This window comes from Gorilla gorilla, chromosome 1, assembly GCF_029281585.2.
Source record: "Gorilla gorilla gorilla isolate KB3781 chromosome 1, NHGRI_mGorGor1-v2.1_pri, whole genome shotgun sequence".
NCBI classification, from domain to species: domain Eukaryota; kingdom Metazoa; phylum Chordata; class Mammalia; order Primates; family Hominidae; genus Gorilla; species Gorilla gorilla.
Genome location: NC_073224.2, coordinates 150,830,773 through 150,856,314, shown reverse-complemented (window position 1 = coordinate 150,856,314; position 25,542 = coordinate 150,830,773). Strand labels below are relative to the sequence as shown.

The 25,542-nt window shown below is 37.5% G+C and overlaps 1 protein-coding gene and 1 long non-coding RNA gene across 2 annotated transcripts in view; one reads left to right on the top strand and one right to left on the bottom strand.

Annotated features, from left to right (window-relative positions):
- LOC129524788 (uncharacterized) overlaps window positions 1-25,542 on the top strand; it is a 51,787-nt gene that overhangs the window by 2,585 nt on the left and 23,660 nt on the right. The window contains exons 2-3 of the long non-coding RNA XR_008668713.2: window positions 17,984-18,073; window positions 18,728-18,942. This is a non-coding gene — a long non-coding RNA (uncharacterized lncRNA). The remainder of the gene's footprint in view (window positions 1-17,983; window positions 18,074-18,727; window positions 18,943-25,542) is intronic.
- Window positions 1,138-25,542, bottom strand: part of GBP7 (guanylate binding protein 7) — a 44,303-nt gene continuing 19,898 nt past the window's right edge. The window contains exons 4-11 of the mRNA XM_019027091.4: window positions 22,070-22,179; window positions 21,669-21,865; window positions 19,730-19,975; window positions 18,688-18,968; window positions 16,959-17,171; window positions 10,917-11,019; window positions 2,655-2,848; window positions 1,138-1,800 (exon numbers count right to left, since the gene is read on the bottom strand). Coding sequence (XP_018882636.3) covers window positions 1,582-1,800; window positions 2,655-2,848; window positions 10,917-11,019; window positions 16,959-17,171; window positions 18,688-18,968; window positions 19,730-19,975; window positions 21,669-21,865; window positions 22,070-22,179 — 1,563 coding nt within the window. The 3' untranslated portion in view covers window positions 1,138-1,581. The remainder of the gene's footprint in view (window positions 1,801-2,654; window positions 2,849-10,916; window positions 11,020-16,958; window positions 17,172-18,687; window positions 18,969-19,729; window positions 19,976-21,668; window positions 21,866-22,069; window positions 22,180-25,542) is intronic.

Below are 25,542 nucleotides of genomic sequence, written 5' to 3'. Positions count from 1 at the left end.
ATAAGAATTTGCAATCACTGCTTGGCCTCCCAAAATCTTGAACAAATCAGATCAAAGATCAAATCCATGCTGTGGCAGCAATTCTTTATAACTAAATGGAGCTCCCTATATGGAATACAAAAAAGTATGACTTTATAAGTAGTTTAAAATCCTTTAATGTATCCTTTTTTTCAACTAAGTATATTATATTTGTGTTCATCTTGACAATCTTATCTTTGTTTTGCTTTTGATATGCCTGACAACCCACTTTAAGACTGATTATTCCAGTCCTTGATAATAGAGTCTATGTAGTGGATTTGGAGTTATGAAATACAAGTTGAGGTCATAACTTGGCAACCTAACGGATGATCTTGGGCAAATAGATTAATCTCACTATCTTCCTTTTATTATCCATAGATAATAACATTTGCCTTTCAAGGTTATAGTAAGAACTAAATGAAATCTGTATTTGTTAACCTAAAGCACTCAACAAAGATAATAAATATAACATTAATGCAATCAATTTTTATAAAAAAAAGGCACAGAAGAATATATGATGTGAAATGAGTTATTTTCTAATTTCTCACCTCAACTATTCAGGTTCATTCCTGCTGTGACCATGTATACTAGATAATTTTCTATTTTTCCAGAAGGAGATAATAATATATGCACACATTTATTATTTTCTAAATTCAGTGGTAGTAATTATACATGCTTCCTGCATCATTTTTTTTTTTTTTTACTTAGGATACATCTTGGAGACTTGTCATTGTTAGTTCAAATAGAGCTTCTCCCTTCATTTTAGTGGCTGTAGAGTATTCCTTTACGAGTGTTTCCCAAGATTTCTCTTATCAGTACCTGAAAGAGGGGCTTTAATGTTTTTTTCAGTCTTTTGGCATTACAACAATGATGCAACATAAGTACTATTTTATATATACCATTTTCAATTTGAGTAAATCAATCTATATGATAGACTTCTAAATGTGGAAATGCTAGATCAAAGGTATGTGCACTTAAATATTTCATATATGATTCCAACAGTTCACACTCTCACTAGCAAATATGAGACACTGACAATATCCTCAAACCCTTGCCAGCTCAGTGCCTTGTCAAACTGTTCTTTCAAGCCCATGATAAATTGAAGCAAGAACCTCATAGTTTTTCTTTGCACAACTTTTATTGTCAGTAAAATTAAACATTTTTATTATCATATTTTTGTCCGTTTAAAATATGTGGTGTTACTCTCTTCTCACTGATTTGCAAGAGCTAATTATAACTTAAATTATCTCTGTGACTATAACATTAATTGAAAATAATTTCTTTATCTTACCATTTGTCCTTTTGCTTTACTTAAATCTTTTCTAGGAATAATTTTATCTTCTAACTTGTTCCCCATTTCTATTAATTATTACTTTAGTCAAAATTAAGTTTGTTTTTATGAACTTCAGGCCATAATATTCTTTGAAATTTGCTTTTTAATTTTAAACTTTTCTTAAATGAAACTGCAATAACACATATACTTTTAAAATGAGCAACAGTGTTATACCATTTTAACAAAAGAAACCTCAGCTTAGAATTTTCTTACCAGGATTTCTCAGCCTATTACATAAATGAGCTAAGAATTTTCATTCCTAAATCAGCTAGCTTAGCAGCCCCAGGTAGTGCTGCAATAAATATACTGCCAGCCACATCAAGAATCTGTGAAAACACTGAGGGCTCTTCATTTTCAGCTGCTTCAATCTGTTCTTTCAGTCGATTAATCTCTTCATTTAACGACTCAAATATCTCTTTAAATCCTTCAGTAAGCGGTTCTTCTAGGACCTATAAAAGTAAAAGAGCCTACTTTTGAAAATCCCCAATTTTCAAGAGTCCGAGTTTTGTATTTAACAATTTCATTAGTTAAACACGTGTCCATTTCTCTAACATCTTAGAAAATCTTTGATGAGTTTATCTGACATTTCCAGATGACTGAACCTAAATAAGGGGAGTATCCATGATTTACACCTTTGTGACATTTCCTCAGCACCATCTCACTGGAGGTGGAGAGGAATTTTGTTCCAGCACAATGAATGCCCTTTGAGAGGGAATGCAGATTTAATTCTAATTGATTCCCCTTTCCACTGATATAGCAAGGCCATGCTCATCTAGCAAATAATGGAGACTGCTGACCCTGTATAAAACACTGGTTGTCAAGCTCCAGTTTGGGACAAGGAATAAGTTTTACTCTAGTTGTATAGGATGAGTCAGGCAGATACAGAAAGAAATGGAGCAATTTGAGATCATTCAGTATCATTTCATATCAAGCCAAATCTGATACTTTCATCCAGATGGATGTATTTTGGGTCCTTTTGATGGTTGTGCCAAGAATCCTAAGGGCTGGTGGACTAAGGTCCTAATTAATTGGGGCACAGTGAGACCATCCTATAATCACCACAAACAGCAGCCCAGCACCCTGGGGGATGTCATGTGTACTCTCCAAAGTCTAACATGACAGAAAGTGCTGGAGTCTTGTAAACTTACAGGCTTCAGTAGAATTCATATGTATTTGAAATTTAAGTGAAATATATCTTTTGTGTTTCCTTCTGGAATCTTGACTGAGCTTAAAATTTTGGCTCTTCCCTAAATGAGGAACTGGCATTGTGCCTCAAGCACTGCCAAGCTTCATCCAGACTCACCTTCATCTTGTGACTCAGCATCTTTCTCAGTTCTCTCATATAGTTTTCCCTTTCCCTCTCCATCTTCTTCTTGAGTTGAGCTATGTTTTCCTGGAAGCTTCTCTCTTGAGCCTCCATCATTTGCTGCTGTTCCTTCTGTTTTTGTCTTAGCAGCTCCTGTTCCTTTTCAGCTGCCTCCTTCTTAGCCTGCTTAGCTGTTCCACCGAGGTTTTACGGAGGGAAGAAAATAACAGTCAGGTGGGAGAAGAACCATCATGGCTAAGTAGATGGAGTCAGGAAGAGCTTCTCCCACTGAGAGACCAGATCATAAAGAAGACTGATAAACTCCAAGCAGGACTTCAGAAGGAAGGCATTGAGAGTTGATGAAGGAAGGATGCAGACCCAAGGCTGAAGGGAGAGGAAGCTGGGAACCTTGCACAGGTTGCCAAGCACCAAGACTCATTCCTAATCCTGAGCAGCTCCTGGGGAAGGGGTGAGGTAAATTGGTGTGAAGTGGCCCACTCTCGCCATGGACCTCTGAAATCCTAGCTTTAGGAGACCCCACAACTCCCATAGATGTTTGAGCTGGCAAAGAGAGCTGCTTGGAGACTTGGTAGGGACAGGACTCTGGCCAGTGTGGAGCCTAGATATTTGGCACAGGAATGGCTGCAGTGGAGCACAACCAGGAACTCCCATCCCCCAAGGCTTGCCATGCCCAAATACATGGCCTTGGCTTTTGTCGACCATTGGTCCTGGATAGAACTGGGCTATCTTGCCTGTGGGACGGATCCAGTATGGTCTGAGCACCTCCCAGTCTGCTAGCCTCTCTCATGGTCCCTGCCTGGCTGCATCCACTTAAAGTGCAATGTCAGATGCCTAACTGAAGCACTTCCCAGCAGCCATCACCATATCTTCTTTGCTGACATACCCTACCTAACCATCATAGAGCTTCAGCAGATGGGCTCACACCAGTGTGCAGTCAGTGCACCCTCTCCCCACTGTTTTGCTGGCACACACTCGCTTGCAGCCTCTCACCACCGCTTTGCTGGTACACATACCTGTGCAGACCCTGTCAACCTGCCACCACCAATGCACATGCACAGAACCTGCAGCATTACTGCCCTGCTGCTGCTGCTCACCAATGACCTTGGACCCCACTGCTACTGCTCTGAGAAAGTACTTTTGCCAGCACTCCTCATTGGTGTGTTGTTGCCAGTTAACCAGTAGCAAGTTGGCCTCTGCAGCACAGCAGGTGCTTAACCTAGAGGGGCCAGAGAACAAAGCCATGGGCCTGGTCCCAACCTACTAAGGTTCAAGCCCCCAGCTCAGGAGTGCTGATCTGAGCCTTGGACCCTTGAAATCATCCAGAAAAAAAAAACCCCGGTCAAATGAACCCAACTTATACCTGTTGAATCTTCAAAAGAATAAAACAAAATAAAAGCCAAAAACCCCATGAAAGAAACAGACACTTCAAAGACTAAAGGAATATCAGCTCACACAGATGAGAAAGAAACAGGGACAGAACTCTGGCAACTCAAAAAACCAGAGTGTCTCTTACCTCCAAATGAGTCCACTAGCTCCTCAGCAATAGTTCTTAATCAAACTGAAATGGCTGAAATAGTAGATATGGAATTCGGAATCTGGATGGCATTGAAGATTATCGATATTTAGGAGACAGTTGAGATACAGTCCAAGGAACTGAAGGAATTCAGTAAAATGACTCAAGAACTAAAAGATGAAATAGCCATTTTAAAAAAGAGCCAAACTGATTTGATAGAGCTGAAAAACATGCTACAAGAATTTCATAATACAATCAGAGTATTAAATGTAGAATAGACCAAGATGAGGAAATAATCTCAGAGCTCAAAAACCCATTTTTCAAATCAACTTAGTCAAACAAAAATAAAGAAAAAAGAATAAAAAAGAATCAACAAAATCTCAGAGAAATATGAGATTACATAAAGAGACCAAACCTATGACTCATTGGCACCCGTGAAAGAGAGGGAGAGATAGCAAGCAATTTGGAAAACATATTTGAGGATAATGCCCATGAAAATTTCCCCAACCTCACTAGAGAGGTTGACATTCAAATTCGGGAAATCAGAGAAGCCCTGTGAGATCCTATACAAGATGACCATCCCCAACACATGAAATGGTCATCAGATTTTCCAAGGTCAGTGCAAAAGAAAAAATATTAAAGGCAGCTTGAGAAAAGGGGCAGGTCTTCTACAAAGGGAATCCCATCAAGCTAACAGTGGAACTTTCAGAAGAAACCCCACAAGCCAGAAGAGACTGGGGACCTATATTCAGCATTTGTAAAGAAAAGAAATTCCAGGGAAGAATTTCATATCCAGCCAAACTAAGGTTCATAAGAAAAAAAAAATCCTTTTTAGACAAGCAAATGCTAAGGGAATTTGTTACCACCAGACCTGCCTTACTCAAGCTGCTGAAAAGAGCATTAAACATGAAAATGAAAGACCATTATCAGCCACTACAAAAGCACACTTCAGTACATGGGTCATTGACACTACAGAGCAATAACACAGTCAAGTGTGGATCAAATCCACACATATCAGTATTAACTTTGACTGTAAAAGGGCTAACCACCCCAATTAAAAGGCACAGAGTGGCAAGTTGCATAAAGAAATAAGACCCAACTGTCTTCTGTGTTCAAGAGACCAATCTCATATGCAATTACACCAATAGGCTCAAAGTAAAGGGATGAAGAAAAATCTATCAAGCAAGTGGAAAACAAAAAGAGCAGGGGTTGCTATGCTTATTTCAGACAAAACAGACTCCAAACCAATAATGATCAAAAAGGATAAAGATGGGCATTACATAATGATAAAAGTTTCAATTCAATGAGAAGACTTAATTATACTAAATATGTATGCACCCAATACTGGAGAACCCTAGATTCATAAAACAAGTTCAAAGAGACCTATGAAGAGACTTAGATAACCACACAATAATAGTTGCAGTCTTCAACACTCCACTGACAATATTAGACAGATCATTGAGGCAAAAAACTAACAAAGATATTCAGGACCTAACTTGACACTTGACCAAATGGACCTAACAGACATCTACAGAACACTCCACCCAACAATAACAGAATATACATTCATCTCATCTGCACATGGCACATACTCTAAAATTGACTCCTTGCTCTGCCATAAAGCAATTCTCAACAAATTAAAAAAAAAACCCAAATCATACCAATGCTGTCAGACCACAATGCTGTAAAAATAGAAATCAATACAAAGAATATCTCTCAAAGCTATACAATTACATGAAAATTAATCTGCTTCTGAATGATTTGGGGTAAACAGTGAATTTAAGGCAGAAATAAATTATTTGAAATTAATGAAAAACAAAGATACAACCTACCAGAATCTTTGAGACACAACTAGAGCAGTGTTAAGAGGAATGTTAATAGCACTAAACGACTACAGTAGAAAGTTAGAAATATCTCAAATTAACAATCTAACATTACACCTTGAGGAACTAGAAAAACAAAAGTGAACCAAGCACAAAGCTAGCTGAGACAAGAAATAACCAAAATCAGACTTGAAGTGAACCAAGTGGAGACAAGGAAAACCATACAAAAGATCAATGAAACTAGTGGTTCTCTGGAAGAATAAATAAGATGGATACACTTCTAGTTAGACTAAAAAAGAACAAAAAAAGAGAAGATCCAAATAAACACAATAAAAAAATGACAAAAGGGACATTGCTATCAACTCCACAGAAATACAAAAAATCCTCAGAGACTATTATGAACACCACTATGCACACTAACTAAGAAACCTAGAAGAAATGGATAAATTCCTGGGAACATACAACCTACCAAAAGTGAACCAGGAAGAAATTGAAACCTGGAACAGACTAATAACAAGTTCCAAAATTGAGTCAGCATTAAAAAGCCTACCAAGCAGAAAAAGCCCTAGACCAGACAGATTCATAGTCAATTCCGCCATACATAGAAAGAAGAGCTGGTACCAATTCTACTAAACTATTCCAAAAAAAATGGGGAGGAGGGAATCTTTCCTAATACATTCTATGAGGCCAGCATCATTCTCATTTTAAAAACCTGGCAGAGACACAACAAAAAAAGAAAAATGCAGGACAATATTCCTGATGAACATGGATGAAAAAATCTTCAACAAAATACTAGCAAACCAAATCCAGCAGCACATTAAAAAGCGAACCCACCACTGTCAATTAGGCTTTATTCCTGGAATGCAAGGTTGATTCAGCATATGCTAATAATAAATTGATTCCTCACACAAACGGGACTCAGAACAAAAACCACATGATCTTCTCAATGGGCACAGAAAAGGCTTTTGATAAAATTCAATATTTCATGTTAAAATATCTCAACAAACTGGGCCTCAAAGGAACATACCTCAAAATAATAAGAGCCATCTATGAAAAACCCACAGCCAACATCATACTGAATGTGAAAAAGCTGGAAACATTTCACTTGAGAACCAAAAACAGACAAGGATGCCCACTCTCAACAACTCTTATTCAACATAGTACTGGAAGTCCTAGCCAGAGAAATCAGGCAAAGGGGGAAAAAAAGTTATCCAATAGGAAGAGAGGAAGTCAAACTATCTCTCTTCATAGACAATAGAATTCTGTAGTTAGAAAACTCCATAATTTCTGCCCAAAGTCTCATCCATGTGATAAACATCAGCAAAGTTTCAGGATAAAAAAGTAAATGTACAAAAATAAGTAGCATTTCTACACACCAATAATGTCCAAGCTGAAAGTCAAACCAAGAACACAATCCTATTCACAATAGCCATTGTGAATTAACCAAGAATAAAATACCTAGGTTTACAGCCAATCAGGGAGGTGAAACATCTCTACAATGAGAATTATAAAACACTGCTGAAAGAAATCTGAGACTGCACAAACAAATGGAAAATTATTTCATGCATATGGATAGGAAGAATCAATGTTGTTAAAATAGCCATACTGCCCAAATTGATTTTACATATTCAATGCTATTCCTATCAAACTATTGATGACTTTTTAAAAATAGAATTAGTAAAAACTATTCTAACATCCACATGGAACAACAACGACAAAAAAACCCTGAGTAGCCAAGGCACTCCTAAGCAAAAAGAACAAAGCCAGAGACATCACATGACCTGACTTTAAACTATATTACAAGACTACAATAACCAAAATAGCATGGTGCTCGTCAAAAAACAAAACAGACACATAAACAAATGGAAAAGTTTAAAGAAAGCAGAAATAATACCACACACCTACAACTATCTGATCTTTGGTAAAGCTAACAAAAAAAGCAATGGAGAAAGAATGCATTATTCAATAAATGGTGCTGGGTTAACTGGCTAGCCATACGCAGAAGATTGAAACTGGACCCCTTCTTCTCACTATATACAAAAATCAACTCAAGATGAGTAAACTTTAAAACTATAAAACCACCAAAAGAAAACCTAGGAAATACCATTCTGGACATAGGCACTGGCAAAGATTTCATGATGAAAACTTCAAAAGCCACTGCGACTGAACAAAAAGTTAACAAGAGGGACCTAATTCAACTAAAGAGTTCATGCACAACAAAGGAAACTATAAACAGAGTAAACAGACAACCTACAGAATGGGAGAAAATATCTGCAAACTATGCATCTGACAAAAGTCTAATATCCAGAATCTATAAGGAAGTTAAAGAAATTAAGAACAAAGCAAACAACCCCATTAAAAAATGGGCAACGGACATTGACAGACATTTATCCAAGAAGACATACACATGGCCAGCAAGCATATGAAAAAATGCTCAACACCAAAACAGAGATATAGATCAATGGAACAGAACAGAGCCCTCAGAAATAATGCCACATATCTACAACCATCTGATCTTTGACAAACCTGACAAAAACAAGCAATGGGGAAAGGATTCCCTATTTCATAAATGGTGCTGGGAGAACTGGCTGGCCATATGTAGAAAGCTGAAACTGGATCCCTTCCTTACACCTTATACAAAAATTAATTCAAGATGGATTAAAGACTTACACGTTAGACCTAAAACCATAAAAACCCTAGAAGAAAACCTAGGCAATATCATTCAGGACATAGGCATGGGCAAGGACTGCATGTCTAAAACACCAAAAGCAATGGCAACAAAAGCCAAAATTGACAAATGGGATTTAATTAAACGAAAGAGCTTCTGCACAGCAAAAGAAACTACCATCAGAGTGAACAGGCAACCTACAAAATGGGAGAAAATTTTTGCAACCTACTCATCTGACAAAGGGCTAATATCCAGAATCTACAGTGAACTCAAACAAATTTACAAGAAAAAAAACCCCACCCCATCAAAAAGTGGACGAAGGATATGAACAGACACTTCTCAAAAGAAGACATTTATGCAGCCAAACAACACGTGAAAAAATGGTCATCATCACTGGCCATCAGAGAAATGCAAATCAAAACCACAATGAGATACCATCTCACACCAGTTAGAATGGTGATCATTAAAAAGTCAGGAAACAACAGATGCTGGAGAGGATGTGGAGAAATAGGAACACTTTTACACTGTTGGTGGGACTGTAAACTAGTTCAACCATTGTGGAAGTCAGTGTGGTGATTCCTCAGGGATCTAGAACTAGAAATACCATTTGACCCAGCCATCCCATTACTGGGTATATACCCAAAGGATTATAAATTATGCTGCTATAAAGACACATGGACACGTGTGTTTATTGCGGTACTATTCACAATAGCAAAGACTTGGAACCAACCCAAATGTCCAACAACGATAGACTGGATTAAGAAAATGTGGCACATATACACCATGGAATACTATGCAGCCATAAAAAATGAAGAGTTCATGTCCTTTGTAGGGACATGGATGAAACTGGAAGCCATCATTCTCAGCAAACTATCGCAAGGACAAAAACCAAACACCGCATGTTCTCACTCATAGGTGGGAATTGAACAATAAGAACACATGGACACAGGAACGGGAACATCACCCTCCGGAGACTGTTTTGTGGTGGGGGGAGGGGGGAGGGATAGCATTAGGAGATATACCTAATGCTAAATGACGAGTTAATGGGTGCAGAACACCAACATGGCACATGTATACATATGTAACAAACCTGCATATTGTGCACATGTACCCTAAAACTTAAAGTATAATAATAATAAAATAAAAGAACTGAAAAAAAAGAAAAATGCAAGTAGAAAGCACATGAGATATCATCTCATACCAGTCAGAATGGCTGTTACTAAAAAGTCAAAAAATAACAGATGCTGGCAAGGTTGCCAAGAAAAGGGAATTCTTAAACACTGCTGGTGGGATTGTAAATTAGTTCAGCCACTGTGGAAAGCAGTTTGGAGAGTTCTCAAAGAACTTAAAACAGAACTATCATTTGACCCACCAATCCCATTACTGCGTATATACCCAAAGGAAAATAAATCATTCTACCATAAAGACACATGCATGTGCATTTTCATCGGTGCACTATTTGCAATACCAAAGACATGGAATCAACCTAAATGTTCATCAGTGGTGGACTGGATAATGAAAACGTTGTACATATATGCCTTAGAATACTACACAGCCACAAAGTGAATGAAATAATGTTCTTTGCAGCACTGTGGATGCAGCTGGAGGTCAATACTCTAAGGGAATTAATGCAGGACTAGAAAACCAAATATCACATGTTCTTACTTATGAGTGGGAACTAAATATTGAGTACACATGGACACAAAGGGACCAATAGACACCAGGACCTACTTGAGGGTGGAGGATGGGAAGAGGGTAAAGATTGAAAAACTACCTATTGGGTACTATGCTCATTACCTGGGTGATGAAATAATCTGTACAACAAATTCCCATGACACAATTTACCCATGTAACAAACCTATTTATGTACCCTCTGGACCTAAAATAAAAGTTGGAAAAAAAAAAAAAAAAGAAAGTAACAGTCTTGTCTGAGTTCTACTCTCCTGGGTTCAGAGGCCAAAATGACTTTGAAAAAAGCACCAAGGTAGGGAATTGAGAATCTCTGAATTCTGTCACTAGCCATGTCAGAAAGAGCATGTTTAAGAATGTTGTGGGAAGAAACTAAGTGGCTGGATGTTCAGTCCCAACTCCCCTTGTTATTTTCAGTTTTAGCAGAGCATTTGTTCCCTATGAGAAGAAAGCTCCTGATATAAGGAAAATCCTTTTTTCTGAACATCAAGAGAGTGTTGCAAGAACCTACCCATTTGCCTGAGAGCTGAGCCCTGCCCCTGTACCTGCTATGGCCTTCTCTCCAGCAGTGAGGGCTTTGTCTGACTGCAGGATGGATTCCTCTATAACCACCTGTGACTGCAGGAAGCTCTGGAGGACCTCGTCTGCCTGAAGAACCAAGAAGGAGCAAAGACCTGTCAGGCAGCAGAAATCTTGTCTTGTGATGAGGAAATTATTGTTCAACAAAGCCACAAATCTAACCTTGTAAACTTCAGATTATTCTTAAGATTCCACAGTGGTTTCTTTCCTTCCACAGCCACAACAAAAAGTCCAAGCTCTTTGCTGAGACATGAAAACCCTGTGTAGCAGCCTCCCTCCTGCCTATCCAGCCTCTTCTCCCAGGGATGCTGCTCGCCACCCACCCCCGGTGCAGACAACCAGATTTCTATGCAGTTCTACAAACATACATCCTCCATAGTTTGCATTATTTGCTTTCTTTTTTCTTCTGCCTGAAAGCCTGTCTACCCTTTTCAAATTAGGATACCATCTATTGATACTTTACCTAATAGCTCTTACCTCACTGGAAGCTTTTCTAGGCTAATTATTTATTTATTTATTTATTTATTTATTTACTTACTATCACTGTTAAGAATGTTGATAATAGTTCATTAAAAGTAAACAATGTATTCAAATTTAATTTAAAAAGTTAAAACCTTAAAAAGACCGAACAGGTAACTGTTTAGTCTATTTACAGGAGTAGTGGTGAATACAATGGAAAATTAAACAAGTTGAGAAACTTTTTTTTCTCTTTTGAGACAGTCTCACTCTGTCACCCAAGCACAAGTTCAATGGTATTATCACTTCAACCTTGAACTCCCGGGCTGAATGCTGCTGCCTCAGCCTCCTGCATAGCCGGGACTACAGATGTGTGCCACCGCAGCTGGCTAATTTTATTTTTTATTTTTGTAGAGATGGAAGTCTTGTCATGTTGCTCAGGATGGTTTCAATCTCCTGGTCTTAAGCAATCCTCCTACCTTGGCCTTCCAAAGCGTTGGGATTATAAGTGTGAGCCACTGTACCTGGCCTGAGAAACTTTAAGAATTTGAAACTTTAAGGGAGTAACATGGCTGTCCAAAATGGGAAATTACCAATCAAGGAAAATACAACACTGCATAGACTTAACAGTCACACATGGGAAGGAAAAAGAGGCATAAATACCTCGGCCAATAAGTGATTAGTGACTGAAATTTGGGTGTGTGGGGCACATCACAGAAGGAAGGACCTAGGCATTTTTGACGGTTATTTTCCTTGTTCCCTTCTTTCAAAAAAAAATTTAGATACATGGGTGTGTTAGGCCATTCTTGCATTGCTACAAATGCCTGAGACTGGGTAATTTTTTTTCTTATTGTGTGATTGTAGCTTATTCATTTTCATTGTGATATAGTACGCCATTATGTGAATACACTAGTTTACTTGTTCTATTGTTGATGGACATTAGGGTAAAATTTCAGTTTGGTGCTATTGTGAATGATACTGTTGTGACCATTTCTGTCCCAGTCTTTTAAGTGAATGTATATATCTAGGAATGGATTTGCTGGGTCATTTGGTATTTGTTTTTCAATTTTAGCAATTAAAACCAAACAGTTTTCCAAATTGATGTTCTGATTTATACCTCATTAGCAATGTGTGAGAATTCCAGTTGCTTCATATTCTTGTCAACACTTGGAATTTTGAGTTCTTAAATATTAAACAGTCACCTTCTTTTCATTTTGTGAGGAAATTGAAACTCAGATAAGTGAAATTACCTGACCTGTACTAGGCTTTGTTCTGAGAATGCAAAGGACCTTGCAGTTCAGAATTAAGCACTTTTTTCTGTTTAACTGGTAGGGACTTACGAAGTAAAAAATCATACTCAGATTTGATATATATATATCTTTCCAAGGAGGATTACAAGTAGCTATTTATTTTTATCTGATCTGAATTTAAAATAGTTTTTTGGACAGTACTGTTTTAGGGTGAGTGAGCAATAATGATTTAGGTATAGAGTTAGGATCTACATTTAATTTTTTTTAATTTAACTTTTAAGTTCGGGGTAATTTATAAAGCAAAGAGGTTTAATGGGCTTATAGTTCTGCAAGCTTTACAGGAAACATGGCTTCTGGTAAGGCTTCAGGAAGCTTTTACTCCTGGTGGAATGTGAAGCAGGAGCTTGCATGTCACATGACAAAAGCAGGAGCAAGAGAGAGCGAGAGAGAGTGGTGGGGGGAGGTGCCACATACTTTTAAATGACCAGACCTCCAGAGAACTCACTATCACACAGACAGCAGCAAGCCATAAAGGATCTTCCCCCATGATCCAAATACCTCCCACGAGGCCCCACCTCCAGCACTGGGGATTACAATTCAATATGAGGTTTGAGTGGGGACAAATAGCCCAACTTGATCAATGGGGTTCGCATGCAGGTTTGTTACATGACTATATTGCGTGATACTGAGGTTTGGGCTTCAGTCAAAACAGTCACCCAGATAGTGAATGTAGAACCCCAAAGGTCGTTTTTCAACCCTACTTCCCTCCCTGCCTCCTCCCTCTTGTATTCCCCAGTGTATATTGTTCCCGTCTTTATGTACATGTGTATTTATTGTTTAGCTCCCACTTACAAGTGAGAACATGCAGTATTTGGTTTTCTGTTTCTGCATTAATTCACTTAGGATAATGGCCTCCAGATGCATCCATTTTTCTGCAAACAACATGATTTCATTCTTTTTATGGCTGCATAGTGTCTCAAGGTATATATGCACCACATTGTAAAAATCCAGTCCACTACTGATGGGCGCATAGGTTGATTCTGTGTCTTTGCTATTGTGAATAGTGCTGTGATAAACATATGAGTGCGGGTGTCTTTTTGGTAGAATGTTTTATTTTCCTTTGGGTGTATACCTAGTAATGGGATTGCTGGGTTGAATAATAGTAATAATTCTATTTTTAGTTCTTTAAGAAATCTCCAAACTGCTTCCCACAGAGGAATTTACAATTTGCAATCCCACTAGCAGTGTATAAGCGTTCCCTTTTCTCTACAACCTCACCAGTATGTGCTATTTTTCCCTTTTTAATAATATAGGCTAATTTCTAATTTTGTTTTACAAGTTTTTTGAAGTTGATTGATAAGTAAAAATTATGTTTAAGAGGAACAGCATGATATTTTGATATATGTATACATTGTGAAATGATTATTATAATCAAGCTAATATATCTGCACCTCATGCAGTTATCTTTTTTTGTGTGTGTGTGGTGGGAACACAAGGGACCTACTCTCTTAGCAAATTTCTAGTATACAGTACATTGTTTTAACTATAGTCACCATGCTATACACTAGGCATCCAGAACTTACTCATCTTATAACTGAATGTTTGTACCTACTGACCACTATCTCCCCTTTCCTCCCACCCCTCTCTGTCTGGTAACCACCCATTCTACTCTCTGTTAATGTGACTTTCACTCTTTTTTTTTTTTTTTTTTTTTTTTTGAGATGGAGTCTCGCTCTGTAACCAAGCTGGAGTGCAGTGGTGCGATCTCGGTTCACTGCAACCTCCGCCTCCCAGGTTCAAGTGATTCTCCTGCCTCAGCCTTCAGAGTAGCTGGGACTACAGGCATGCACCACCATGCCAGGCTAATTTTTGTATTTTTAGTAGAGACAGGGTTTCACCATGTTGGCCAGGATGGACTTGATCTCCTGACCTTGTGATCCACCTGCCTCAGCCTCCCAAAGTGCTGGGATTAGAGGTGTGAGCCACTGTGCCTAGCTGACTTTCACTCTTTTTAAATAATTTCACATAAAGGTGTGTCATGCAGTATTTGTCTTTCTAAGAATGGCTGATTTCACTAAGCATAATGTCCTCCAGGTTCATTCATGTTGTTGCCAGTGGTAGGATTTCTTTCTTTTTAGGATTGAATAATACTTTATTTTATATATCTATATTTACATATAGATATGCATATATATCACATTTTCTTCACTTGCTCATTTGTGGATGGACACAGGTTGTTTTCATGTCTTGGCTATTGCGAATTATGCTGCAATGAACATGGGAGTGAAAATATCTCTTTGAGATAGTGACTTTAGTTCCTTTGGAAATACAACCAGAAGTCCACCAATAGCTGCTAAACTAATAAATTCAGTAAAGTTGGAGGATACAAAATTAGCATACAAATTCAGCTACATTTCTATGCACTAAGAACAAACTATATGAAAAAATAAGAAAATCACATTTATAATAGCATCAAAATTATAAAATGCTTAGAAATAAATGTAACCAAAGAGGTAAAAGATTTGTACACTGTCAATCATAAAATGCTGATGAAATTAACTGAAGAAGACATAAAATAAATGGAGAGATATTCCATGTACATTGACTGGAAAAATTAATATTGTTAAAATGTTCATACTATCTAAAAAAAATCTACAGGTTTACACAATTTCTATCAAAATTCCAATGGTGTTTTTTCACAGCAGTAAGAAAACCAATTATAAAATTCATATGGAACCATAAAAGACCCCAAATAGCCAAAACAAGAAAAACAGAGCCAAAGGCATCATACTATCTGACTTCAAAATCTACTACAAAGGTATCAAGTAGCGTAATGCTGGCATAAAAAGAGACATCTAACTCCGTGGAACAGAATGGAGAGCCAGGAAACAAACCCACACATTTACAGTCAAAGACTTTTTAAAAAAATGTGTCAAGAGTACACCATGAGAAAAAGATAGTATCTTTAATAAATGGTGGAATGGTGGTGGGAAAACTGGACCCTTGTACTACACACAAATGTCAACTAAAAATTGGTTAAAGATTTAAACATAAGACCAGAGACTGTAAAACTCCTAAGAGAAAACCCAGGAAATACTCCTTGACACTGGTCTTGGCAATGATATTTTTGAATTTCACACCAAGAGCACAGGAAACAAGTGCTAAAAGAAACTAGTGGGACTACATCAAACTAAGTTACCACTCAATAAAAAAAAAAGGAAAAAAGAAAAGGCAACATACAGAATAGAACGTATTTGCAAACCATATATCTGATAAGTGCTTAATATCCAAAATATATAATGAGCTCATATAAATCAATAGCAACACAACAAAACAAAATACAACAAAACTGATTTTAAAAAAATGAGCAAAAGACCTGAACAGACATCCCTCAAAAGAAGACATTTAAATGGCCATCAAGTATGTGAAAGCATGTTCTGCATCACTAATCTTCAGAGAAATGCAAATGAAAAACCATAATGAGATATCACCTCACACAGAATGATGATTATCAAAAAGTCAAAAGATAACAAGCGTTGGCAAGGATGTGGAGAAAAGGGAACCCTTAGACACCGTTGGGAGGAAAGTAAATTAGTATAGTCATCATAGAACACAGGACAGTTTCTTCAAAAAGGAAAATCCTGAGCTTCCAATGGCGTTCAAGTACATAGATCAGCCCATCAGCTCCACCACTTGGTGATTGTGTCATCTTAGGAAATTTATTAGCCTCTCCATGCATTAACATTTCTCAATTGCCTATGTGGAAGATAGTAGTAACTAATTTACATTATTCTGAGAATGAAATTGATAATCCAACAAAATCACCTAAAATAATATCTGATACACAAAATGAATGCTCAATGTCTATGAACCATTCATTTCATCATCACCATCATCATCACCACTATCAAAGTATACCAATATGATAACCACAATCACACCATATCCAATTGAGTATTAATTTGTCCATCTTGTGTAAAACCATAAGATTCTGAAAACAAAGTTTTTCCTTTCATAGTGTATTTCTGTACTTAGCACAAAAACTATGACATTATTTGATAAATAAAAGAAATGGTTTGTTTCATCCAAATTTCTGATTCTAAATCCTCTTTGGGAAAAAAATAGTTCTGTTTTAGTAAGAGTAGCTAAATAATTGTGGATTTTAAGATTTAAAATATCAAGGTATTGCCATGCTTCAATTTTTGTCGATAAATGGTGCTGTGTTCTTAGATTTTCAGAAGAGGCAACAAAGACCCTCTGACTATCCTCTGTCATCCATCCCCTTCTCCCCTTATTCCTCACCTTAACTCCTTTTCTGGGCACTAGTGTATAGTCCTGTTCAATCTTCTTTTTTGCTTCTAAGTAGATATTGTGCCCCCCCGGAACAAAGAAAGTTCCTCTTGAAATACTTTCCGTCAAGAGCTCTGAAAGCCGCTTAAGCTCAGCCTGACAATATTTGGCAGATGCCTTTTCATTCTGCAGCACAAAGTCTTCCTTCTTTTTCTCCATGGTGTCCTGCCAGAAAAGTGTAGGGAAAAACAGTAGAAAGAAGCTGTTAGAAGGGAAGGTCCAACTGTGATCCTCTTGGAAGAAGTAGTCTCATGGCCTCAGAGCAGGCTGATCTATGGTGTAGACTAAGAGTCAGAAGACTTGTTTTAGTTCCAGTTCTGGTCAATTCTCTGCATGACCTGTAGAAAGTTCATGAACTCTATCTTTCCTTCAGCAAAAGTATGATTAACAGTGATCTAACTATAAACAACAAGCAAGGGACAATTCAGTTGTGGCAGTAGTAGTGTCCTTAGAGAACACGGATTGCTATGGATAAAATGTGCACACAGAAAATCAACCCTTCTGGTATAATCACATCCCAGTAATGACTTAATTGTACCCTGAACAGAGCTTGGAACTCTTTTGAAATTCTTCCAAAAAGGATCTTAAAATGTGAAGATATGGGAACATTATTATTTTTTGCTTACACTTCTAAGCTATGATTGCATCTGGGTTTTCTCAATATGTACTAAGGGATTTCTGTCACTTGTGGACTGGTAATAGACAGACTGAAAGAAGGCTATTCAATAACACTGCCAATGGCAGATTTAAGATATCCCCCAGGATTTCCCCTCCGAGGTTTCCACACTCTCCATAGTCCCTGGGCTTATTAATATGATGGAGTGTACTCCAGTGTTTAGGTAACATTATATGATATCTGTTGACTTTAGAAATGGAGAGTATTCAAGTAGTACTGAGTACACTCAAGAAAGTATTTAAGAATTACCAAATTACATGAGCTCTTTGAAAGCAGAGCTTTTTTGTTTACCTTGAGGCAGAAGAGGAAGCCAGAGAAATTAGAAACAAGAGAAACATTTGATGCATTATTGCTGACTTGAAGATGGAGAGAGGTTCCCCTGAGCATACAGGTAAGAAGTAAGCTCAATCAACACCTTGTTTTCAGCTTGTGATACACTGAGTGGAGCACACAGATGCCCTAAAAAGAACTTCTGACTTACGGAGCTGTGAGCTTAGGCATTTTTTCCACACTCAGAGTCAGGCAAGTGCTTCTTTATTTTACCTTTTTAAAATAAAAAAAAATTCTATATGTATAATGCTTACATCAGGTTATTTTGAAATGTAACATAATCTGTACAAGAATTCTGTTTAACTTGTGTAGATTATGAAATTACTAAATCAAGCTAATTAACATATATTAACTCAAATATTTGTCATTCTAAATACTATTCTCTTAGTAATTTTCAAGAATGCAATACATTGTTATTAAATGTAGTTAGTATGTTCTATAAATGTGTTGTTAAATGTGCTACAATCATAATTTCTTATGCATGATAGAAAATTAATAAATTTCCCATATTTTAGAAAAATAAAAAACTGTAGCCCATTAAATTCAGTCACATAAAATAATCCAAGCTCCCTTTACCACGAGAAGGAGATGAACCATGGCATTAAAAAGGTGGACTATAAGTATCATTCCAGAAAGGCAGGAATCAAGAAAAAAAAAAATACAAAGACAGATTACCACAAGCTTCTTCTGAAATTCCTGGCTTTTATCTTTGAAGGAGTACTCCATGAAGACTGCAATGGCTTCCCTCTCACAAACTGCATGCACGTCCAGCAGCTCCTGGAGTGTGTCTGTGGGGAATCTCACTTGCTGGGCCATCTGCTGGCTGTAGTGGTTGGCTGCCCTCTGCACGGCCGCTGAGTTCTCACACTGGGCCAGAATTGCCATTGCATTCTCCAGACAAGGAGTCGCTCCACTGTTGATGGCATCCAGGTAGGTCTCCACCAGCATCCCCAGCCCTGAATGATTTAGGAAATTTAGGGAATAGATAGAAAGTTTTCACTCATTGTTTTACAAGTGGTATGTATCAGCATTCTAAAAATCAGAAAAAATTCCATTTAACATGAATTTTCCCTCCTTCTCCTTCTTTCAATTCTACTATTACTACTACTACTACTTTTTATGGAGTCACTTTCTTACGATAACATGACTGTTGTTCCTATTTATTCTTTCTATTTTGTTCTCCAGCTCATCACATTACAAAGTTAATTACTAATCACAAACAATATGTAGCAAGGGTTTCTTGAAAAAAAAAAAACTTTTCTGCTTAAGTAAAAATTTAAAAGCGTTTATTCAGCGAAGTAAATTATATCATTTGTGAATCATAATTCTGAATGTAAATGCAGGTGCTTTTATAAAAACACTTAAGACAGTGCCAGAACATCAAACCCTGTGAGAAGCTCTTTTCTGTACAGAGCACTAAAAGACTGCACGGGCAACATGTTCATGAAGCCAGCTTTGTTTATAAGATTATGCTGAATTTTGTATCTCAAAATCTCAATAGGCTTGCAGAAACTCATGACATGCTACTTACTTTCTGTTTTGTGTAAATTCACAATACAGCTTTTATACCCTCACTGAGAAAAAATCCTTCACTTATCCCACACCTCATAACACAGATGTTATCTCCTTACCAGTTGTTCATACTTATAAGCTTAGTTTACTAGTTTTTGAGATACAGTAGGCCTCAGTAAACACCCATATAGGGAAATAGACTCACGGTTTCCAGTGACAAGGATTCCCTCTCTCAGGGTCTTGGTCTTTGCATGGGTGAAGATATAAGAACAGAAATTTTCTGATTGCATCTGGAAATTACTATCCAGTTGGTCTTGTCGTACTTCTTCAACATGGAGTAAGAGTTTTTTGTCATTTATTGGCCGGTCAAAGACAAAGCACTTCCGTTTTGGAAAGAAATGCCTGATCCACTCCCTGGGCTTGTTAGAATTTTGGATTTGGGGATTCTTGCCTGCAGAATTAGTGAAAAAGTGACTACTGAAGAACAGGTTTTAAGCGAGCCTGAAGATTTTCATTTCCAAAGTTCCTTCCATCAATCACTACAGTCTCTTGTGTCTGTGAATCTACTCTATGTAATCAAACCTCTCATGCAACCAAACTTATGCTAATCTACTTAAGGTATGAAAAGTCAATTTCTGCACAAAGCAGAGTCAAAAAGGTACTTCTGGAAATGAAGGGAATGCGTCCACCTCAAGTGAAGGAATTTGTGGTTGGTTTCCTCAGCCACTGTATGATGTCTGGTAGACTGATGATTTTTTAAATGTTTGTTGAATTATGATTAACTAAAATATGATAAGAAGTACTTTCTTTAAAAATTGTATATATTTAAGGTGTTATAACATGATGTTTCGATATACATGTACATAGTGAAATTACTACTAAGTAAGCAAATTATATATCCAATACTTTCTATACTTTTCTTCCCTTTTTTTGTGGTAAGAGTACCTAAAATCTAATCTCTGTAAATTTTAAATGTAAAATACAATATTGTTAAGGATAGTTCTCCTGCAGTATATTAGAGCCCTAGACTTTCCCACCCTATATAACTTCAAGTTTGTACCCTTCACCCACATGTCCTCATTTCCTCCCTCACCATTCCCTGGTAACCACTGTTCTACTCTCTGTTTCTATGTATTTGACGTTTTGAAATAGAATCCATATTGAAATGAGGTCCTGTCATATTTTTCTTCCTGTTTCTGGCTAATATTACATAGCATCATGGACTTTCTCAATCTTACTGTCCCCATGTCAGAAATGAAATGTTGGGCTTAAAATTTAAATGCTAGAAACAAGGACAAGATGCGGCTGGGAAAAATGTTGGAAAGAGAAGGAAAATACTCAGGTCAGATTATATTAGGTCTAACATTGTCTTGCAGAGGGATTCTGTGACATATATCAGTTATTCAAAACAAATATTTGTTGAAAGGATGAACAAATGAACAAGGATGGATATTGATTGCAGGTGCCAACAGGTATCCACTCCACTAAATATAATCTGTTTAACAAATGTATAATAGATTGACAACATATTATATGAGACTGTAGAATGAAGTAGGTGATGTTACGAAAACGGTAAAATAAAGGATTTGACAGTCCTACTGGAAGCATATGTCTGTGTATTTTTTTTTTTAATTTCCTGAATCATTAACTGTATGAATCTCCTTTTTCTCTAAAGGTTATAACTATCCAGGCTAATAAAATAGACTGAGTGAAATATATTTCCAAAATTGGATCATTTGACCTCTTGCGATTCTGTGTTTACCACCTTCCACGCTTATTAGTTAATTTTCTCCAAATAGAATAGGAGGAGCACTTGAAGTTAATAAGTAACACAAATATATGAGTCTTAGGATGTGATAATACTAATTGTAATCCTCAATATATTTTTCATGGTACTTATTGGTCTAAAATCATTTGATAGAACTTTGAGATTTAAATTTCCTCAATGAATTTTAACCTCAGCCTCTGGGAAATTTCAAGCAAAAATAACCACAAAAATCATAATTACTTGTCAATCACCAACCACCATGAGCAAGGGCCTCAATCCAGTCCAATATAAAAATTTGTGTCAGGTGTTGAACGGTAGGTCCTAGTTGATCCCACGCGCTACTGAACCTTCTCCCATCTAGGCCATGCTCTGATACCTGAAATCAGCTTCAAGGCATTCTCCAGGTACTCATCTTCTGTGATGGGGTGTCCATCTAACTTCAGCTCCAGGGTAAAATCTCGAACAGTCCAAATAAAGTCTGGAAAGAAACTCACAAACTCGCTGGAGTCCTCAACTTCATCAGGTCTGGGGCACGATTTTGCCCTGATTAGCTCTGTTAGCTCAGTCACATAGCTGGGATCTCAGCTAAGGAAGGAGTAGCACCCTACACCATCATTTCCACATCTCACTTAGAAACAAGTTTTATACACATTCCCTTTTGCACTGTTTCTCTTCTTACTCAACCAGGACGACTGAGTCACAACAAAGAAGACACAGTATCAGTTTCCATTCCCCTAAACTCCATAAAACCTGGCTCTTCACTTCCTGGAAGGATACTGCAGCTGCTCCAGGGCCTGGTGGTTGATGGTGCCCATGCTGTTGTAGACAAAGCTGCTGCTTAGAAGCACAGCCAGGGCAAAGATCCACGAGTCACTCTTAGGGTCACTCTAGTGTTAAAGAAAAAAAAATGGAAGCCACAGTTTAGATACATCTCAAGGTCAACTACTTGTATCCATGTAACCAAAACTGAAGTCATTCCAGTTTTCCCAAAATGCTGTGTCTAAAGGAAACACAAATGTAAGCTTTATATGCTTGCCAGCATGATTCAGTGAAATTATATAAATCAGCTATAGAAAAAGTGCTTAAACATCTCTATTTGCCCTAAAAATATTGTTAATGTATAAAGCCAATCACACGGTAAGTAAATATATTTCTTCCTTTATGCTTTATCAGTGGTGCTGTAACCATTATGAGGAGAGCATCTTGGTATGAAGTCTCCTGAATGATGCTCTCTACTTTTTGTATGCAATAAACTTAAATTTTTCCAAACTTAATCTGATATTGTTTGTGACACTAGAAAGCACATTACAGTTAGGACTTAAGAGTCTCCTTTTGATTCATTCACTTATTAATTCATTCATTTGGTTGTTCATTCACTATTTCAGCTGTAGTATATATAGCTGAATAGAAGGGCATGTAATATGAATTTTGAAGATCATGTTAAAGTCAAGCTGTATTTTTGCCATTTATATTGATTTTCTCAGGGCTTCTCTTTCTTTAGATATTAAAAGTAGCAATTGACACTGTCAATGTGTAAAATATTTAATGCAGTGCCTACAGCATAGTAAGTATGTAGTAATTAGTGAACAATAATACTTTTGCAAATTTTCTCAATCATGCCTATATTAGGAATGCCAATGTTAATCAATTGAATTCACCAAAAATTGTTCAGCTATGTACAAAATGCAGATGCTGCCTTTGGTTTTGTGGATGCAAAGTTCCATAATCACAAGAAGATGACTTTCAGGAGTGGCAGATAGCATTGTCAACATAAAAATGCAACCAAGATGATAACTTCTGCCAGGAGTGGAACAAAAGTCGTAATGTAAAAAACAAAACAGACAACAATCTAAAAAATGGGAAGTGGGAAGGAAGGAAAATAAAGCGAAACAAATGCTCTGTGAGTTCAAGCAAGAAGTTACTATGTCTAACTCAAATAAGATGGCAGTAGGTTGAAACGAGCTGGACGTTAAGGAGTACATAAAATCAGGACTTGTGGAAATGAAAGAATTAAAAAGGTGAGAGACCCAACAGAACCCAAGTCAAAATTGTTAGGGTATGATCATATAATGACATTACAGAGTTATTTAATTCAACTGAATGAGTGAATAGGTATGTGGAGAAGACAAGGGTGGAAATAATATTCAGGGCAAGACATGAAGGTCCCTTAAATAGAATTAAATGCTGATCAAATCCACAAATTCCAAGGCCGACAAGTAATTTTGCTTCCATCAAGCATGTATATATTTGTATATTTTGGTCCCTTGAACAGTCATACTTTTGCAAATAAAAAAGTTTATGCCCATTACAATCTATTTCAAATCAATATTTTATCTTTGTTGTACACTGAAATGATGATTGATAACTTTAGTACTGTATGTTTAAATTCACTGTTTCTAAATGAGACCCCACACACATTTATAATTTTTGCAGTATGAAACCCAAAAATTCTATTTTCTTTTTTTCTTTTTTTTGAGATGGAGACTTGCTCTGTTGCCCAGGCTGCAGTGCAATGGTGCAAACACTGTAGCCTCCACCTTCCGGGTTCAAGCAATTCTTCCACCTCAGCTTCTGAAATAGCTGGGATCACAGGCACCTGCCATCATGCCCAGCTAATTTTTGTATTTTTAATAGAGATGGGATTTCACCATGTTAGCCAGGCTGGTCTTGAACTCCTGACCTCAGGTGATCCACCCACCTTGGCCTCCCAGAGTGCTGGAATTACAGGTGTGAGCCACCACACCTGGCCTCTATTTTCCTTTTTTTTTTTTTTAACTTTAAATTTAAGTTCAGGCTTACCCCCAAACTAAATAAAATAAAATAAAGAAGTTAAAAAATATTTTAAGTTCAATGGTGCCCCTGAACTTAATGAAATACCATGAAAGTTAATAAAATTTTAAAAAAATAAAACATTCCTGTCTGACAGCTTTGAGGAGAGTAGTGGTTCTCCCAGCACGGAGTTTGAGATCTGAGAATGGACAGATTGCCTCTTCAAGTGGGTCCCTGACCCCCGAGTAGCCTAACTGGGAGGCACCTCCCAGTAGGGGCCGACTGACACCTCAAACAGCCGGGTGCCCCTCTAGGACAAAGCTTCCGGAGGAAGGATCAGGCAGCAACATTTGCCGTTCTTCAATACTTGCTGTTCTGCAGCCTCCACTGGTGATACCCAGGCAAACAGGGTCTGGAGTGGACCTCCAGCAAACTCCAACAGACCTGCAGCTGAAGGCCCTGACTGTTAGAAGGAAAACTAACAAACAGAAAGGACATCCACACCAAAACCCCATCTGTGCATCACCATTGTCAAAGACCAAAGGTAGATAAAACCACAAAGATGGGGAGAAACCAGAGGAGAAAAGCTGAAAATTCTAAAAATCAGAGCACCCCTTCTCCTCCAAAGGAATGCAGCTCCTCACCAGCAATGGAACAAAGCTGGATGGAGAATGACTTTGACAAGTTGAGAGAAGAAGGCTTCAGATGATCAGTAGTAACAAACTTCTCCAAGCTAAAGGAGGATGTTCGAACCCATCGCAAAGAAGCTAAAAACCTTGAAAAAAGATTAGATGAATGGCTAAGTAGAATAAACAGCATAGAGAAGACCTTAAATGACCTGATGGAGCTGAAAAGCATGTCACGAGAACTACGTGATGCATGCACAAGCTTCAGTAGCCAATTTGATCAAGTGGAAGAAAGGGTAACAGTGATTGAAGATCAAATGAATGAAATGAAGTGAGAAGAGAAGTTTAGAGAAAAAAGAGTAAAAAGAAATGAACAAAGCCTCCAAGAAATATGGGACTATGTGAAAAGACCAAATCTCTGTCTGACTGGTGTACCTGAAAGTGATGGGGAGAATGGAACCAAGTTGGAAAACACTCTTCAGGATATTATCCAGGAGAACTTCCCCAACCTAGCAAGGCAGGCCAACACTCAAATTCAGGAAATACACAGAATGCCACAAAGATACTCCTCGAGAAAAGCAACTCCAAGACACATAATTGTCAGATTCACCAAACTTGAAATGAAGGAAAAAATGTTAAGGGCAGCCAGAGAGACAAGTCGGGTTACCCACAAAGGGAAGCCCATCAGACTAATAGCAGATCTCTTGGCAGAAACTCTACAAGCCAGAAGAGAGTGGGGGCCAATATTCAACATTCTTAAAAGAATTTTCAACCCAGAATTTCATATCCAGCCAAACTAAGCTTCATAAGTGAAGGATAAATAAAATACTTTACAGACAAGCAAATGCTGAGAGA